The sequence below is a fragment of the Ursus arctos genome, unplaced genomic scaffold (assembly GCF_023065955.2).
Source record: "Ursus arctos isolate Adak ecotype North America unplaced genomic scaffold, UrsArc2.0 scaffold_2, whole genome shotgun sequence".
Taxonomy (NCBI): domain Eukaryota; kingdom Metazoa; phylum Chordata; class Mammalia; order Carnivora; family Ursidae; genus Ursus; species Ursus arctos.
This window is the reverse complement of record NW_026622874.1, coordinates 87,950,222-87,968,708: the sequence shown is the minus strand read 5'-3', so window position 1 is coordinate 87,968,708 and position 18,487 is coordinate 87,950,222. Positions and strand designations below refer to the sequence as shown.

The following is an 18,487-nucleotide window of genomic DNA, read 5'->3' as shown; positions in this document are numbered from 1 at the left end:
CCCCCCCGCCCGTCCTCTCCTCCGAGGTCCGTCTCCTCCTCGCCTAAAACCCGCACCTGCAGCGGCCATGGTAGTTGAGGGCAAGTGGCCGCTGAGGCCAGAGAAGCCAAGCAGGCGCCATGTTTGATATGATCAAGGAATGGCGCCCTTAAGAGCGTCCAGTGACAACTGAAGCCAGGATGTCGCCATATTTTCTGAAGACACCTTCCGGGTCCCTTAACCCGGCTAAGTCCAAGCTGCCATGAAGTGAATAAACACCGAGGGGTTTTGTTTGTCCCCATCACCACCCCCGAATCCCTAGCAGCTAGTCCCTGCTACCTCGATACCCTCGACTGCGTTCGGACGCCAAGACTGGGCGGGGCCCCGAGCTTCGGAGCCCTTCCTGTGGACGACGAAAGCTGAGGCCGCGCGCGGGAAGGCGGTGGCCTCGGGGACAAGGCGGCCGGTGCTCGGGGCCGGGAGGCCCCATGGCGCCGCCCCCAGCCCCGCTTCTGGCGCTGAGACTGGGGGAGACCGGGCCTGGTTACAAGAAGCCCGGGGCCGTGAGCTTCGCGGACGTGGCGGTGTACTTCTCCCCGGAGGAGTGGGGTTGTCTGCGGCCCGCGCAGAGGGCCCTGTACCGGGACGTGATGCGGGAGACCTACGGCCACCTGGGCGCGCTCGGTGAGGCCCCGGGTCAGAGCCCCCCCTCCTCCTTCACTGGGGTTCACAGGGGAGATGACATGAGGACCGAGAGGATTGTGAGCCCTAATCCCGCACTATTCCACCAACAGCACCAGCCATCTCCATTCCCAGGGCCTCAGGTTAAGGGAGTGCTTCCAGCCGGCATCCGCTTCCTTCAGGCAGGAGCATTGCAGACCCCGTCCAGGTTGAGCCTAAGTTCTGAGGAGGTGCCCTTACCCTGGCAGGGGGATGCCATCTGCCCAGGACAGCCGCTCAGGCCAGCACTGTGATCCCTGTTCTCTCCCAGGATTCCCAGGCCCCAAACCAGCCCTCATCTCTTGGATGGAACAGGAGAGTGAGGCTTGGAGCCCCGACGCCCAGGATCCTGAGGAGGGGGAAAGCCTGGGAGGAGCTCTGAGAGGTGAGGGATTGTCCCAAGTCTCCCCCCACTTGGTGCTCCAGGGCTTCCTGTCTCACAAAATTTTCCTTTGGATCCCCACTTCCAGCAACCTTAAAGGAATGAAAGAGCCCGCCGATGTTGGATACTAAAGGAGGAAAGAAGGCAGACCTGGTACAAGGTTTCAGAACTTGGGACAGTTAGTCATTTTAGGACCAGAGTAGGAGAATCAGGAACCCAAGTCCCAGACTCAGGTTTTTAGGGCCCTCTTAGCGAAGACACCACTCATTCTCCCCTTTTCAAGAACGACTAAAACCCCCTAGGAATGGAAGCGGCTTCAGGTCTGCCTTTCACATTCCTCAAGCAAGGCAAAGTGGTTCAAGAGAAACTGCCCAGTAATTAACAATGTGGCTCTTCTCCCGTCACCATCCCCTAGCAGAGTGACCTTGAGCAAATATGTTTCCTCATCTGTAAAGTCTTATCCTACAAAAAATCGAGAAAACACAATAATAATATTGTTTTATTGAGCATTTACTAAATGCCTAACATGCTTCTCCTGCTTTAGTCCTCCCAACAACCCTGTGAAGTAAGAAACCATTGATTCCCATTTGAAACATGAGAGGCCAAAGCCCGGATAAGTCACTCTTAGGAGATGTGAACCTTGTTTATCATCCTTCAAAGCCTGGGCAGTACTTTTCTGCCACTTCCCTAAGTATAAGAACTCTGTAACCTGAGATGGTGTAAGCAAATGTGTTTTAGAATATATCTTGGGGCGCCTGGGTGGCTCAGTTGCCTGAGCTGCCTTTGGCTCCAGTCATGATCCCAGGGTTCTGGGATCGAGTCCCGCATGGGGCTCCCTGCTGAGCAGGGAGCCTGCTTCTCCCTCTTCCTGCTGCTCCCCTCACTTGTGCTCTCTGTCAAATAGCTCCCCTCACTTGTGCTGGCGCTCTCTCTAATAAATACAATCTTGAAAAAATAAAAATGAAATAAAATGTATCTTAATTCCCGTTTCCCAGGAGACACCCCAAACAAGAAGGAAGAGGCCCTGGAGGAAGGGCCAGGAGCCAAGGGACCCAGAAAGACTCCTGGGAAGGAGCCTTCTAAAGAGCTGGTGAAACACAGCCCTGACTGGACCATCAGAAAAGTTTCGGCAAGAGCACAGCCGCCCGCCCATGCTGCCTGGAACCAGAGCACAGGTGTGCAGCCCTCAGCCCCGGCGCCCAGCGTGGACACTCAGGACAGCCAGCGGCGCCACGTGTGTGCAGACTGTGGCCGCCGCTTCACCTACCCCTCCCTGCTGGTCAGCCACCGGCGGATGCACTCAGGGGAGCGGCCCTTCCCCTGCCCGGAGTGTGGCATGCGCTTCAAGAGGAAGTTTGCCGTGGAAGCACACCAGTGGATCCACCGCTCGTGCTCCGGGGGGCGGCGGGGCCGGAGGCCTGGGATCCGGGCTGTGCCTCGGGCCCCGGTGCGGGGTGACCGGGACCCGCCTGTGCTGTTCCGACACTACCCGGACATCTTTGAGGAGTGCGGGTGAGCTGCTCCTGCAGGCTGGGGTTGAGCCTGACCTTGGACTGCCTGAGCCCTAAGGGGGGCTTCTGGGGCAGGGATTTGGTCTCCCTGGTCTCCCTTGGTCTCCCCTCAAGGATCCCTCAAGTTTCAAAACTTGTAAAAAGAAAAGTGCCTGTAAAGATGCAAATAGATTAAACTTAACACTACTCCCCCACCCAGTCTTTATAAAAAAAAATGAAGAGAGTGAGATGCTGGACTTTTCTCCAACTATTCATCTCAGCAGCTGGTACAAGCAGGATCTTACCGTCGTCTCGGAACCCTCCCCTTGCTGCTTCTCTACATCAGAGGCAAATGCTGAGGGGACTGAGGCCTGGGGAGGGGGCCCTGGGACCCAGGGCATGGTCAAGCCCTGGCTAACTTACAGCAGCAGGGAGCCTGGGAAGTGAAGTGGGTGGGAAGGGTACAGAAGCACAGATCTAGTCTCTTTGGCAAGTCACACGCTGTCCCTGAGCCTCAGCTCCCTCATCTGTAAAATAAAGATTAAAAATATCTACCTCAATGGGTTACTGTGAAGGCTGAAATTTTAACAAGATAGTATGTATGACAGAGTAAATGTGCAATAAACATTTGTTGAAAAAGTGAATTCTTGTCGACATCTTCTGCTTCCGAAAATGTAAAGAAGCCTGTAGCAGACAGGGACATCGATAGTCCTATTTTGCAGATGAGTAAACTGAGGCTCTGAGAAAATAGGGATTTTCTCAAAGTGTCACTGCTATAAGGCAGCAAAACTGGAAACACACAGTGCCTAGATATCTACCCCTTTCTATGGGCAGTCACATCTGGGCAGAAAACAGAGCGGGGCTCAGGTGAGGGGGAGGTGAGAACTGGGGTCTGGGCAGGGGCCTAGCCCTGCCTTCGAAGGGAGTCTCAGCAGAAAATGGAGAGTCCCACCAAGGCCGGTGACCTTTCACTTAGAAAGTGCCGTCCACATTCAGTGGCCATAGATTGAGTGGCTTCTGTGGGAGAGACTACTCAGTGGTAAGGGAGTCCCAGGATGAGGCAGGCTGATCCCATTCATTCATTCACTCATTCACTCAGCAAACATCATATGAGGCCTCTGTGGGGTTTTGTGCTGTGCTCCAGGGACACTTGGGACTCAGGTTCTATGTTCCATGGTGATTGGGGCTATGCTGGAAGAAGTCCAGAGGCCCCACCTAACCCATGCTGGCTGGTGATCCACCAGGAAATGCAGCTTGGAGAAGGAGATGGTTGTACTTCCCGTAACATGAGTAGGAATTCTAGTAGAAATAGTAGGAAGAGTAGAGTAGGAATTGGAGTGGGCCGAGATTTTCAGGCAAAGGGAGCCTGTTTCATAGAAAGGATGAAAAATGGGCACAGCGTGGAGTAGAGGTTAATCTCCGGCAAGTCAGTGCCCCGCCTCTCTGTGCCTTAGTTTCTTCATCTGTGAAACCTGCATAATAATAGCACCTATGCCCTAAGAGTGATATATGAATTAAATGAGATAATACAGAAGAGAGCCTTGCTCGTTAGTGTTTAAAAAACACTGGTTACTGTTATTCTAAAAGAATACAAAATAGTATGTGAGGAGGACAAAGAGACCTGGGCAGGTCTTCTGAATCAAGGGAGGTTTCCTGGAGGAGGTGGTTCGAACTGGCCTTGAAGGATGGGAAAGATTTCAACCAGGTTAGGCATGTATAGGGAACGGTCAGCAGCTCCACCTGAGTGAAACATAAAGACCTAGGTAAAGGGTTAGAGAAGACACACGCAGCCATCTGGGGACGCCACAGATCCCCGCAGGAGGACTTGAGGTTTACCCGGTAGGCACTGAGGAGCCATACATAGGTCTTGAACAGGAGCAGGGCTATTTGACCAGTTCTGTCAGAAGATGTGACCTGTGCAGGAGACTAGACTAGAGATCTGTGGGGCAGCTGCTTCCAGGAAGAGGTGAGCAGGAACTGGGGCCAGGCTAAAAAGCAAGACTCTCTCTTGCAGTTGCCCTTGTTTGCTGACCTTGGGATTGGGGAGAAAGATACTCAGGAGAGGCTTCTGCCACAGAATCTGCGTGGCTCAGTGACTGATAGTAGGAGCTGTGAACAAGTATGTCCCAGGGGGTTCGAGCTTGGAGAGCTGGAGCAAGGGAGCCTGAGGGCCTGGCGAGGGGCCATCAGGCAGGAGGGGGACAGTGTGGAGGACAAGGGATGACCAGCGCTGGAGAGGGGTGAGGCAAAGAGAAGGTGGAGCGGGAGAGAAGAGGCCCCACGAGGGAGGGCGGAGCAGAACCCAGCATAGTGTATCAGGCACAGAGCTGCCCACGTCAGCACAGGGCACAGAGTGAGTGCTGTCTGCCTTCTTGTGCATTTATCCATTTAACAAATACCTACTAAGTACCGGCCATGTACCAGGCACTATTCTGTGTGCCAAGATATGGCATGGAAAACAGACATGCAGACTGTTTTGGAGCTTACATTCGAGAGGGGTGCGGTAAAAACAAGGGATAAGCCAGCACATAAAGCAGACAGACAAGTAGGGTGCCTGGGTGGCTCAGTTGGTTAAGCATCTGCCTTTGGCTTGGGTCATGATCCCAGGGTCCTGGGATCCAGGTCCACATATGGCTCCCTGCTCAGCGGGGAGCCTGCTTCTCCCTCTCCCCCCTGCGTGTGCTCTTTCTTGCTCGCTCACTCTCTCAAATAAATAAAACCTTTAAAAAAAAAAAAAAGATAAGACAGACAAGTGATAAGCCAGTACACGAGACAAGTTATTGTAACTTGTAAACAATAAGTATCACAAAGGTACTAAAACAGAGGATGTCCTCAAAGTGCCTGTTGCACACGGATACTCAGGCCAGGTCTTGGTGCAGAGGAGACATCTGAACTGAAATCCAAATGATAAGGAGCCAAGGGGAAACGGGTCAGGTGGCAGGATGTGGGAATGAGGGAGTGCAGGGTTTCAGAGGCTGGTAGTTGGCAGGGGTGGGGGTGGGGGTTCCAGGCAGAGGGAATAGCAGGTGCCATACTATGAGGTAGGGCTGAGTTTAGGTGAGGTGCAGAAAGGACTCTGGTGGCTGGATTGAGGAACTGAGTGGAGGAGAATCATGAGCTTGGAGGAGGGGGAAGGGAGCGGGTCATAGAACTCTGGCTTGCCACGATGCCAAATCTGGATTTGATTCTAAATATATTGGGAAGCCACTGGGTTATGTTTGGTTTTGCCTTGTGGTAAAATACACATACAAAATTTACCATTTTATATATTTTGGAGTATACAGTTTAGTGGCATTAAGTACAATCACATTGTGTGTGTATCCATCACCAACAGCCCTCTCTAGAACTTTTCCATCTTCCCCAGCTGAAACCCTGTACCCATTAAACATTAAGTCCCCACTCCTCCTTTCTCCAGCCCCCAGCAACTACCATTCCATTTTCTCTCTCTATGAATCTGATTACTCTAGGGACCTCATATAAACCACGGGGAGGTTTCAAGCAGAGTGGCAAGGTGATGTCATTGGCAAACCCGCTCTGGCGGCTCTGAGAATGGACCGCAGTGGGGCAAGCAGAGTGGAGATGGAGAGCGGCAGAAGGCCGGACGTAAACACTGGGAGCTGAAGGGCCAGGACCTGTCTGTGGGCTGGATGTGGGGGCTGAGAGCATCAGAGGAGCCAGGAATGATGATCAGATTTTTGGCTGAGTGAGGAGGAGGAGAGAGGGGCCAGTTCCTGGGATGGCCGGGGTTGGGGGGCGATGACAGGGGGGGACTGTAGCATTTTAGAACTGGAAGGGAGCTTTGGGGAACTTTTTGCCTGGTTCAAAGGTTTCAGCAGGGTTTAGGAAGCTGTGGGTGGAATAGGTTTCTTTGCTGAGGAGATTCTCTGGGGGACGTGGGGAAGAATGCCTGGTTCTTTCCACAAGCTTTTATGTGAACACTATTTCACAGAATTCGCTCTGAGAGAGGCTGAGGCCCAGAGAGGGGAAGGATCTCACTTAAGATCACACCACTGGAGTAGAGGCAGAGGTAGGCCTGGAACCCAAATCTCTGGATTTCTCAGTGGATGCTCTTGCTCTTTTCACTACACCAGGCTGTGGTGTTGATGGATGGGAAAGGCTGGAGGCCCAGAGACCAGCCAGGCGACCCAGACCTCCATCAGCAAGGGCCTGAGCAGAGAAGCCCGCTGGTGAGAGCTGCCACAGGGTACCTTTTGTGAAGCCTGTTGTCACCCTTCTTCCGGGGCAATTTCACATCCCTCCTAAACACCCAAATGACATTTTTTTTTCTTGCCATGACATGATCCTTAAATACAACCTTTTTACTTACTTTTAATACTTATAGCCCATCATATAAGTTTTTTTTCCTCTTTACATTTACACGACAGCATGGAATTGTATATGCAGCCAGAAGCCGCTCTTCTGACCCCCCAGGTTGCTGCTGCACACGCTACCCCACATTTCAACTGCATCTTGGTAACCTGGCTGAAAATCCTGCCTCGCTCTGTGGTTGCTGGGATCGTACCTTCAATTACTGGAAGCATTACAGCATGGGTTCTGGAGTTAGACTGTCTGGGTTTGAATCCTGGCTCCGCCACTTACCGGCTGGGTGGCCTGGGGCAAGGTCACCCCTCTGTGCCTGTTTCCTGATCCAGAAGGGCACTTACCTCTGAGGGATTGTGCGGGTTCAATGAGTTCACAGACAGAAGCGCTCAGAACAGTCTGGCATATAGTAAGTGATCAAGTAAGATAAACCAACATGATTAATGTCTTAGTCCTACCACAGAACCAACTGCAGCCCTTGCATAATTGGCCATTGTTCCCGTAGAGGATTTAGGAAGGCTTCAGGCACCTTCAAACGGAGCGTTAAAACAAATGAGCCAGGTCATTCAGTAACTCACCTACTTTTTATGCCATCATCACTTAAGTGGAGAATGGAGTTCGTTTTCACAAGGTCAGCAGGGGTCGGCGCATTCTAAGTCTTCAGTTGCTTTCCTGGAACAGGCCTGGAGGAGGCAGCGCGAGATAGTGGAAAAGGCTCGAATTTAGGAGTCTGCAGCCGCTCAGTCTCTAAGGGGCGGCCTGACCTTGGTAACGACCAGGCTTCAGTTTCCGCTTCTGTCAAGTAGCTGAACTCTAAGGCGTTCAGAGGCATTCGGCCCAGTGCCCTCGGTTAAAGAGCTAGCGAATAGATAGAAACAGCAGATAGACTATATCTGGAGACATGTTCAAGAAACCGATAATAGAAGAATAGGGTTGGGGGAGGACACGTCACAGAATATTCTGTACCTTGTAAATGAAAAAAAGTTGAGAAATGAACTAGCTTGCCAAAAATAAATTTTCTTTTAAGACCAGGTCACTGAGTGGGCGTTCTGAAGGGAATTGGAGGGGAGTCGCCAGGCGGAGGTCCCCGGGAGTCCTGGCCACCTTGCCCCTCCCTCGAACCCCTGGCGGCCCGGGGCCCTCCTCCCCTTTCGCCCCGCCGGGCCTGAACACGGACGCCGAAGCGGCTGCGACCATCTTAACTGTGGGCAAGAGCGGCTCCCAAGGCGGCTTGCGGAACAGAAGCCAGCTCAAGAGCGGAGTACACCAGGTCATCAATTCCAGACCACAGTAACCTTGTTAGGCGCTTCTCTCTAAAACTGAAAAACACTGGAATGCCACCATCTTTTCCGAGGGCGCCTTCATTTTCTCCGTCGTGGAACCACCGAGTTCGCGTAACCGACCGTTTCTAGCTGTCCTAGAGCGGCCCCACCAGCGGCTACTTCCGGCCGCGAAGGCCAGGACGACTCTAGCTCCCCGGAGCCGGGCTGCTGGTGGGGAGGGGCTTTTGGGTCCCTGGCCCTGCTCTCGGCTCCCTGCTGAGGTACCCGCCAAGGCCGGGCCGGATGGAGGAGGGGGATAAGGTCAAAGGCCGTGAACTTCGTGGAGGTAGCCGCGTATTTCTTCCCCAGGAACGGGGGTGTCTCCGGCCCGCGCCGAGGCCCAAATGCCTAGACGTGTTGCGGGATACCGGTAGCCACCTGGGTACGCTCGATGAGGTCCGGCCATCCGGGATCTGTGAAAAGGGAAGGGGGCGGATGGGATGCGCAGGTCTGAGTGCCAGACTGGCCCCCAACTCCTCCTGCCCTAGGATGACTTTGTTTCCCGTGACCCCCGCGAGATCGGCCTAACTGAAATTTACAACTGAGCCTCTCCGGCCGGCTCCTCCGTGGTGCCCCAAGACTTCTGCAAACAGTTCAGTACCTGTGTACCACAGTGTGAAAGCCCCTGGCATGCTAACCGCCAATTCAAACCCCCTCCCTCCCTACAGGAGAATGATGCCATTGGCTCCAGCTACAAGGAATCTTTGGTTTTTTTGGACACACATCTGGCTTAATGGTAATCTAACGTCTTTCAATGCCCTTTTCAAATGCCGCCCCTAAAAAGTTCCTCCTGGAGCTCTTCTGCCCCATACAGGAAGTCTTAACTGCAGCTCTTCGTCTAGCTCTCTTAACTGCCTGAAGATCTCTGTACCTGTGCCCCCAGAGCTCATAGGTGGCATCTCTCTCCCTTAGTGTAAATTTAGAGCAGAAACCTTATCTTGGCTCACCAATGTCTCCCAACACCTAAAACATCTAGAACAATGCCTGCCACACACACGATGCCCAGTATGTTTTCAATAAATGAATGAATGAAGAATTGTTTGTTGAGTGATTAGGGTTCTTCCCCAGGATTCCCAGACCCCAAACCAGCCCTCATATGGCCCAGCCGTGGAGTGTAGATGCTTGGGATCCCCAGGTGGATACCTGAGAGAAAGAGGAGAAGTCAGGGTGATGTTCCAGGTCTAGCTGGAAGGGAAAATGTTTTGTTGAACAAGAAACACCATCTGGGGTGCCTGGGTGGCACAGCGGTTAAGCGTCTGCCTTCGGCTCAGGGCGTGATCCCGGCGTTATGGCATCGAGCCCCACATCAGGCTCTTCTGCTATGAGCCTGCTTCTTCCTCTCCCACTCCCCCTGCTTGTGTTCCCTCTCTCACTGGCTGTCTCTATCTCTGTCGAATAAATAAATAAAATCTTAAAAAAAAAAAGAAAAAGAAAAGAAAGAAAAAGAAACACCATCTAGGGGCGCCTGGGTGGCTCAGTCCGTTAAGTGTCTGCCTTTGGCTCAGGTCATGATCCCAGGGTCCTGGGATGGCGCCCCACATTGGGCTCCCTGCTCGTGGTCTCTCTCTCTCAAATAAATAAATTAAATCTTTAAAAAAGAAAAGAAGGGGCGCCTGGGTGGCACAGCGGTTAAGCGTCTGCCTTCGGCTCAGGGCGTGATCCTGGCGTTATGGGATCGAGTCCCACATCAGGCTCCTCTGCTGGGAGCCTGCTTCTTCCTCTCCCACTCCCCCTGCCTGTGTTCCCTCTCTCGCTGGCTGGCTCTCTCTGTCAAATAAATAAATAAAATCTTAAAAAAAAGAAAAAAAAGAGAAAAGAAAAACACCATCTACATGTTCCTTAGTACTTTTTGCTGGCCTGAATTTATGATAGCCACTGGAGACTAGAATCTTGACCTTCTCTTTCTCACTTAATTGACTGAGGCATCCAGTGGCCCCAAGATCAGGTCACACTGTACAAATGATCCAAACTCTAGGTCAGCGGCAGTGTGGGAATTAAAGTTTAGGATGGAAGCAGTTCACCTTTCTGTCTCTACGTGCCTGTGCCTTGTACCAGCTGTTCCTCTGGCTGAGGGTATCTCTCTGGATTGGTCCTGAAGTGGGAATGCCCCTGACTCACCGTGACCCCCTCAGTTGGCCGATGCAATCTAGGCAGGTGCTTCCAGAGGCTAGGCACCCATCTGCCGTTGTGAAAGTTGATTCTGTCACCTGAACATTGAATAGAGTTTGACTGAACCAGGTAAAAATTAAGTTTTGAATCCGCAATGTTTCAAAACAGCCACTCAGAAAAATGAAACATTTGGAAGGAGCCAGCAGAAGGAGTCTACTGGGGGAGTTGTCATGAGCTGGTGTCATGAAAGACACTAGCTTCGTCTCTGAGCCTCTGGTCAAAGCACCCCAGGTAGACAGGCCTTTCCCAACCCCCGACTCTCGGTACTCACACAGCACCCTGCCCCGGGGGCAGGCACGCTTTGCCATGACCTTTCACCTGACTCAGTGCATTCTGGAGAGGGGTCCTTTACCTGCAGCTAGTGTGGCACCTGTTTCTGCCACAGCTGGTACCTCTCATGCCACCTGCTGACTCACACAGGCAAGCTGTCTTATTCCTGTCCCCGTTGTGGGAGGTGCTTCAGCCAGAGGCCCACCAGCAGACCCCAGTGCCAGCCTGGTGCCGTGGACAAGGGCTGACACATGGGTGTGAACTCTGTCCTGGGTTCTTCCTCAGGAGCGTCCAGACCCCAATGTGAGTTTCCAGCACCACTCAGAGCTCTTCCAGGCCTGTGTGTGAGAGGCAGCACCGTGAGGAGAGGGCACTGACAGATGATAAAACGCCATTACTCTTACTGAAATTTTCTTTCTTGTTTTTTTTCTTGTGTCCTTCAGGGGCCTGAGGCTAAGAGTAGCTAGGGCTCAGTCAGCTCCCTGGGCAAATCTGCATCCTTACCTTTTCCAGGCTTTTCCTCGTCTCCTTTTCCCTTCTCTGCTTTGATCACCTGTACTTGCCCAGCTCCTCAGGTGTGGGGAGAAGTATCGACCAGATACAAGGTGTTAGGCAGAAGCCTCAGGAAGAACTCTGGAAGGAGCAATGCAGAGAGAAGCTCCGACTAGACCCCAGACCTGGTGAAAGGAGGTGCATTTCCAAGAGGTGTGTGAAATTCAGTGATTTAGGCAACCAAAGGAAAATCATCAAGTCTTCTTTAAGTAGGGTATTTATGAAGGCATGTGGGGACACAGAGTAAGCCATCAATGAATGTGTGGAGTGAGAGAGGGAGGTTGGAGGTAGAAATGATAGGGAGAGTTGGTGCCATTTGCTTATAAGAGTCCCTAGGAGGAGCAGGCTGGGGGAAGAAGGCTCGGGTGGAGTTCATTTGGGGCCATGCCTAGTGCGTGGTGCTAGTGGGAATTCGTGCAGGGGCAAGGGGGCAGGTGGCTCTGTGATCAGGAGCTTAGGAGCTGGGCTTGAGCAAGAGGCACACAGATGTTGCAGCGGCCTCCTGCAGGGCACGTGCGGAGACAGGAAGGTTGCAGAAAGTGGGTCCTTCTGACTTTTTTTACATACCTTCCCCTACTCCCCCTCCCAACCTCCCCCTCGATCTCCTGAAATAGAAGCTCCCAGAACTTCAGGCTCGAAGAAGCTTCCAGTAGAGAAGGTTCTCTTTTACCCACTACATTTTTCTCCTCTCAACATTGGGAAAAGTGTGTTGTCACCCAGTGACGGGCCGAGACCCAGAACCCCACTCGTGAACGGCCCGGGGACGAAAAGGAGCGTGGCACTCACAAAGGCAGAGCGGGCCGGGTCAGCCCGCACCTCCCGCCGCGCGCGTCCCGCCTCCAAAGCCGGGCGGGGCGGAGGCTGAACGTCCCAGCGCGGCGGGTGCGGGCCCCTCGCGGGGCAGGGGTGGCCCGCCGGCCGCCGTCTCCAGCACTTGTCGCCGTCGCGGCCATTTTGGCTGAGGGCTCGAGCACAAAGCCACCTGGAGACCCCGGGGGAGGTGCCATCTGGGCGGGCTGCGTCGGAGCAACGTTCGGGCGGCGCGTTGCCGCCATTTCTTTCTGATGCTCTGGGGTCCTTCTGCTGGCGGCTCTTGGCCTTCGGCCACCCGGGGGGGCCCTCGGGGAGCCGGCTGCGGCGCTCGCGGCCTTCCGGACCGCGCCCCGACTCCCGGGCGTCCTCCGGCACGGGCGGCTCCGCGGACCCCGGCCCGGCCCTTGCCATGGCGCCGCCGCCTACCCCGCTCCCCGCGTGGGAACCGGCCGGCGCCGGACGCGAGCGGAGGAGACCGGGCGCCGTGAGCTTCGCGGACGTGGCGGTGTACTTCTCCCCGGAGGAGTGGGGCTGTCTGCGGCCCGCGCAGAGGGCCCTGTACCGGGACGTGATGCGGGAGACCTACGGCCACCTGGGCGCGCTCGGTGAGGCCCCGCCTGCTCGCCCGGGCCACCTCCCCGCCCACCCCGCCCAGCCTCCGGGGCCGGCCCGGGCAGCTGGAGGCCCGAGGCCCGGGAAGCCGGGACGGCGGGGGCGGCCTCCCGGCAGCGTGGGGTTTACGTTCTCCTCCCCCAGGGTTCCGAGGCACCAAGCCAGCTCTCATCTCCTGGGTGGAGGAAGAGGCCGACCTGTGGGGCCCGGATGCCCGGGATCCGGAGGTGGGAGAGTGTCTGACAGAAGCAGACGCAGGTGAAGTATGGGGTCCTGCGTCTCCTGGGACCGCCTCTGGGCCCGAGCCAGCCAGCTGCCCTCTGCCAAACACCTTCCCTGCCCCTCATTTTCTTCCCTGAATTGCTTTCCCTGCCGAGGCCTCTGCCTCGCTGCAGGGTTCAGCCTAGAAAGGGGCTGGGAGTGTGGCCCAGGCTCTGCTGGGTTGCGGGACCCTGCGTACCTGCCTCTCCAGCGGATCTGTGCCCCTCACATCTTGCTGGTCTCGAAGCTCTGTTGAGCTTCACATCATCCCTCCTGCGGCTTTGCCACACCATAGCTTCTCTGCCACCTCTTGTGTTTTAGTGTCCTTTCTTTCTGTTACAATTTCGTTGGCCGTCTCCTTTCTCGTGGGTGCCACTGTTTACTTCCTCCATTTATCCTTGCAGTGCATCCCTTCCCTGTGAACTTGTCAATGTCGACCATGTTCCTGCCTCTCTTACTGTTCCTGCTGCCTGGAGTGTCCTAAAACATCCACTCATCCTCCATGATCCAGCAGAAATGTCCCCTCTGACCCCATTTCCGCAGCTCTGAGGTAGAATGTATGGTGTTCTGTTCCTTCCTTCTTTGTCTCGGCGTCTTTTCTGCCCTCTGCAGCTCAGGAAAAGGTCACTCGGAACTTCCCTGCCTGTACCGAGCTGAGTCCCAGAGGCAGCAGTGGGTCCAGAAGGTGGCTGTATCTAAAAGGCTTCTCTGTCACCCTTTGGGGTTTGGCCATAAGGACCAGGATAAGCCAGGGTCTGAGCTCTCCCCTTACCCTCCAGCAGATACCAGAAACAAGGAAGAGAAAAGACAAAGAGAAGGGACGGAGGCCCTGGAGAAGAGCCTTTCTGTGGAAGCTCGGCGTCCTGGGCTGAAGGCCCTGACACACCCTTCTGCTGGGCTCCCTTGTAGCTTGCAGCAGCCGTCCAAGGCACCTCGCCGGGGTCGCCCCCCACTCTGTGCCCATCCCCCTGTCCCAAGAGCCGACCGGCGTCATGGTTGCTATGTGTGCGGGAAGAGTTTTGCCTGGCGCTCCACCCTCGTGGAGCACACGTACACCCACACGGGTGAGAAGCCCTTCCGTTGCCCTGACTGTGGCAAGGGCTTCAGCCAGGCCTCCTCTCTGAGCAAGCACCGGGCCATCCACCGTGGGGAGCGGCCGCACCGCTGCCTGGACTGTGGTCGGGCCTTCACCCAGCGCTCTGCCCTCACCACTCACCTACGGGTCCACACGGGCGAGAAGCCCTACTGCTGTGCTGACTGTGGCCGCTGCTTTAGCCAGAGCTCTGCCCTCTACCAGCACCAGCGGGTCCACAGTGGCGAGACTCCCTTCCCCTGCCCGGACTGCGGCCGCGCCTTTGCCCACGCGTCAGACCTTCGGCGCCACATACGCACCCATACGGGGGAGAAGCCCTACGCGTGCCCAGACTGTGGGCGCTGTTTCCGACAGAGCTCTGAAATGGCAGCCCATCGGCGCACCCACAGCGGTGAACGCCCCTACCCCTGTCCTCAGTGTGGCAGGTGCTTTGGCCAGAAGTCAGCCATGGCCAAGCACCAGTGGGTCCATAGGCCTGGTGCCGGGGGGCACAGGGGCCGGGGTGCCAGTGCGTTACCTGTGCCTCTGGCCCCTGGCCAAGGGGACCTGGACCCACCTGTGGGTTTCCAGCACTACCCAGAAATATTCCAGGAGTGTGGGTGATGGTCTCAGAGATGTCAGGGCAAAGGGTGAAGATATAGACATTGCCCGAGGCCCGAGTTGGGCTCAGGTGCCTGAACGTCTGTGGCAGCTCCAGGGAGGTCACAGAAGTCCAGGCAAGAGGGGGACCTGGGGATGAGGACCCTCTTATCTTAGGCCTTCACGAGCTTGATCTGCTGACACCTTGCTCCCTACTGTCCCAGACTCTAGAAGCCCCCTCTGCTCCGTTAGGGCCGAGGTAGGCTCCTGCACAGGATCTCCCCTGTGGGAAGACGAGGCTGTTTCTCCGCTTAGACATGCTAAGAGGATTGAGGTAGAAGGAAGTTTGCTGTATCCACTGTCTTTAGTGCAGGAGTTAAAAACGGACAGCCATGTACTCAATCTGGCTTCTAGCAACCTTTTACAAATTATTTTTGGTCCAACCAGCCTTTAAAAATGTTACAAATCGTGGTTAAGACTTTAAAGGATGTTTCACACAAAAATTCAGGTTTCTGGCCTCTTCTGAAATATCCAAGGATTTGGCAACTCGACCTGAGCTCCCACAAAAGCACGGTTGGCAGGAGGCACGGGGCAGCTGTTCAGCCTGCCCAGCAGCCCTTCCTGGCTTGCCACCAGCATCAGCTGGCCCTCGTCCTCGCTTGTCCGTGTCCCTGGTACAGCAGGCCCTCTCCGTCGGGCATTGTCCCCTTGTTTACGGGACCCGTTGGGCTCCCGGAGTCACCTGAGTTTGCAAACTGGCGGATAGCGTTCATGTTGTCTTGACCCAGGGATTCAGGCCGACAGCACCTGTGTGAAAGGGCAGCAGGAGAGGAGGAAAAGCAGGCTTATTTTCAGATGTTTGCTTGTATCACGTTCTCTGGTTTACAGAGTACTGTCTTGTCCTTCAACTCATTTTGCCCTCATAACTGCCTGAGGAGGGAACCACGTAGCTTGGAAAGGACAGCCCAGTCACCAGGAGGCTGTCAGGACTCTATATTTTGCCCCAAACTGAGAGGTATTCTCTGCCACGCCACTGTAGGCCTGTCGGCTGACCGGCAATTCATGATTTTAAAGAGGAAGGTTCTGAGTGTGCCCTCCAGCCCTCCTTGGGCCTCCCTGGGAGAGCCCTACTGTTCAGGCCTTAGCCACCCTCACCCAGCCAGGAGGGCCTCGTCACATTTTTGAACTGGAAGAGATCTTAGCTCTTCTATCCTTTTGCATCTGGGGACTCTGACTCTGGTGACCTGTCCAAGGTCACATTCAGAGTGAGACCCCGGGGTTCTTGGTTTACTGCTGTCTTTACCACATCACTCCTGAGTTCCTTGCCAGTGTCTCAGCCAAGGTTCCGGAGGCCTCTGCTCCCTCCCTACGACGGCTCCCAAGCAATGACCTGGATTAGGGACAGAGCAACCCGGTGTCAGTGAAACCCAGTTACAAGATGACAGAACAGCCACACAGCAAAGCAAGGCAAGGGAGAAACCAGCCTGAGATGAGTTCCAGGGCAAACAGAAGCAAAGCTTGCCACTTCTCAAGTGTCTCTCATCATGAACAAAGAGGGACGAGGCCAGGAACATTTGGGGTCAGTAGCCAAGGGAACCGCTCATCTGTGTTCCCAAGCCGTGTCCCTTGTGACTCCATTACCCATCATCCACCCAGTTCCGCTGTGGTCAGAGTCCAGCCTTGGCCCGGTGATGAAGCAGCCAGCCACGGGCAGACCCGTCCCTGCCTCCTTCACCTTCACCTCCAGGAGTGACAGCGGGGGCTGACGCCTTCTGCTGGTCTGTGCGCACCTGCCTTCTTCACCCAACTCTGCCCCATGTCCTGTCTGGCCTATCTTAGGAAGAAACCAGATTTGTCAACCTAGAGAAACTTCTAAAGGAAGAGGTAGAAAATTTGGGGGGAAAGACACTGTTCAGGTGAAAAAAGCAACTGAATTGGCATCTATTTAATCTTCACATCTGACCCCACCAGGACCTGGCTTACCCCAACTTTACTGGAAAGGTTGGCTTAGGTGCCATCTTGTCACAAGGGGGACGCACAGTGAAAAGAGGCCCCTTGGCAGCAGGTGCTACCTTTGTACCAGCTTTTAATTCCCTAAAGAGAAGCCAGTGTACAACCTTCCCCTTGCCTCACCCTCCGCACTGCCCGGGGAAAGCCCAGCTGGCAACACCAGTTCTCAGCTCAGATTCAAAGCCAGATCTGGATCCTGCCCTCCACTTGCCAATTAGAGGTACCATAATTACTACTTTCTCCAAGTGCTTTGAAGTTTGCAAAGCTTGCTTCGGGCCCCCAAACCAGACCCAGCTCCTCTCCTTCCTGCCCTTGTGACCCAACTTTCTGCCATTTAGTTGATTTTTGAGTGTCACGAAATGCTTAAGCCTCAGACTCAGCTCCTCATTTCTTGGCATGGATATCGCCACCAGAGGTGGGGCTCCCTTTTCTTTCTCTCTCTGCTACCAGAGGTCTTTGAGGCTCAGACCCCAAAGCACTTTAAGGCAGGAAGAGGGTTTCCCTAGGGCTTTCTTGGTGCATCAGGAGAAATGCTTGTCTGAACCAGACGAAATGAGCCCCAACTATGTGGCCAGAGTGAAAGGTCAATGTCATGACCACATGACCCATTCCTAACTTGTCCAAGCCATACAAAATAAGGACAAGTGTTGACTTGAGCTTTTAAATGCCCCTGAACATTTTTTTAAAAAGGATTTTATTTATTTATTTGAGAGAGAGCACAAGCGGGGGCGGGGAGGGCGGCAGGGGAGTAGGGAGAAACAGGTCACCACTGAGTAGGAAACCCGATGCGGGTTGTGATGCGGGTTGCAGGATGCAGGGCTCCATCCCAGGACCCTGAGATTATGACCTGAGCTGAAGGCAGATGCTTAACTGACTGAGCCACCCAGGTGCCCCAAGATCCCTAAATATTTTTGAATGTTTGTGTGTCTCTAGGAATGAGATGTGCAAAGATGTTTATGACTCAAAGAAGCAAAAACCTGCTCTAGGCCAGTATTTTTCTTTTTTTTTCTTTTTTAAAGAATTTGTTTATTAGAGCGAGAGCACACAAGCAAGGGGGGAAGGGGCAGAGGGAGAAGCAGACTCCCCACTGAGCAGAGAGCCCAATGTGGGGCTTGATCCCGGGACCCCAGGATCATGACCTGAGCTGAAGGCAGATGCTTAACCAACTGAGCCACCCAGTTTTCAAAGTAAGCCCTTTCTGCCACAGAATCCCATTCAGTAACTAAAATGTCGCCAGCTCCCTGGACTCCATTTCTGGACTACTGAATCAGAATCTCCAGGGATGGAATCTTACACCTGGTAATGATGCTCTGAGCAAAATGTTACTTTCTAGCTGCTTTTAGTTTTGCAAATGCTTGAGGTCAGAGAATGGCCTAGCCATATACAAAAACTCCCGTTTTCTTTGTTCTTCCCAATGGGGACTGTGCCATGGATGAGCTCTTCCTGGTGCCTCAAATCTTCTTGAATATACAGGAGCATCTCTCGTAGCTTCTGACAGAAGGTCTCTTAGAGGGTTTGTCCGTTGCATGCAGGGAAAGAGCAGTTCACGCAGGAGTCCCCCTCACATGGAGGACCTTTGCTCAAGTGTTAGCCAAGTTGGCTGGACCACCAGCGTTGGCTGGACACTGAATACCTCTGTCCCAGGGCTGCCACACACCATGAATGATCCTATGGACAAAGTGGCCACCCAACTCAGGACGCAAACACAACTTTTCCTCGCCAGGACACAGTGGTAGAATGTCAGTGGACTCTTGCCTTGGATTAGTTGGTGCCGGGCCATACTGGAACCCACATCGGAGGATTCCCTGTGCTCAGAGCCTCTCACTGCTATGGGTGAGTGGTAGTCGGGCCCATTGCATGGATAGGACTGGTGGTGGAGGAGCCTGCCTGGAAGTCAGCTCCTCTTTTACTCTAG

General features: G+C 54.2%; 1 protein-coding gene across 1 annotated transcript; it reads left to right on the top strand.

The window, feature by feature from the left end:
- The first annotated feature begins 85 nt into the window (after nucleotides 1-85).
- On the top strand, nucleotides 86-17,297 carry LOC113267510 (zinc finger protein 764-like). Its single transcript, XM_044390080.3, has 6 exons — nucleotides 86-663; nucleotides 971-1,084; nucleotides 2,077-2,593; nucleotides 12,168-12,622; nucleotides 12,774-12,887; nucleotides 13,670-17,297. The coding sequence occupies exons 1-6, from the start codon at nucleotides 468-470 to the stop codon at nucleotides 14,584-14,586; spliced, it is 2,313 nt and encodes a 770-aa protein (XP_044246015.3). The 5' UTR covers nucleotides 86-467; the 3' UTR covers nucleotides 14,587-17,297.
- The last annotated feature ends 1,190 nt before the right edge of the window (nucleotides 17,298-18,487 follow it).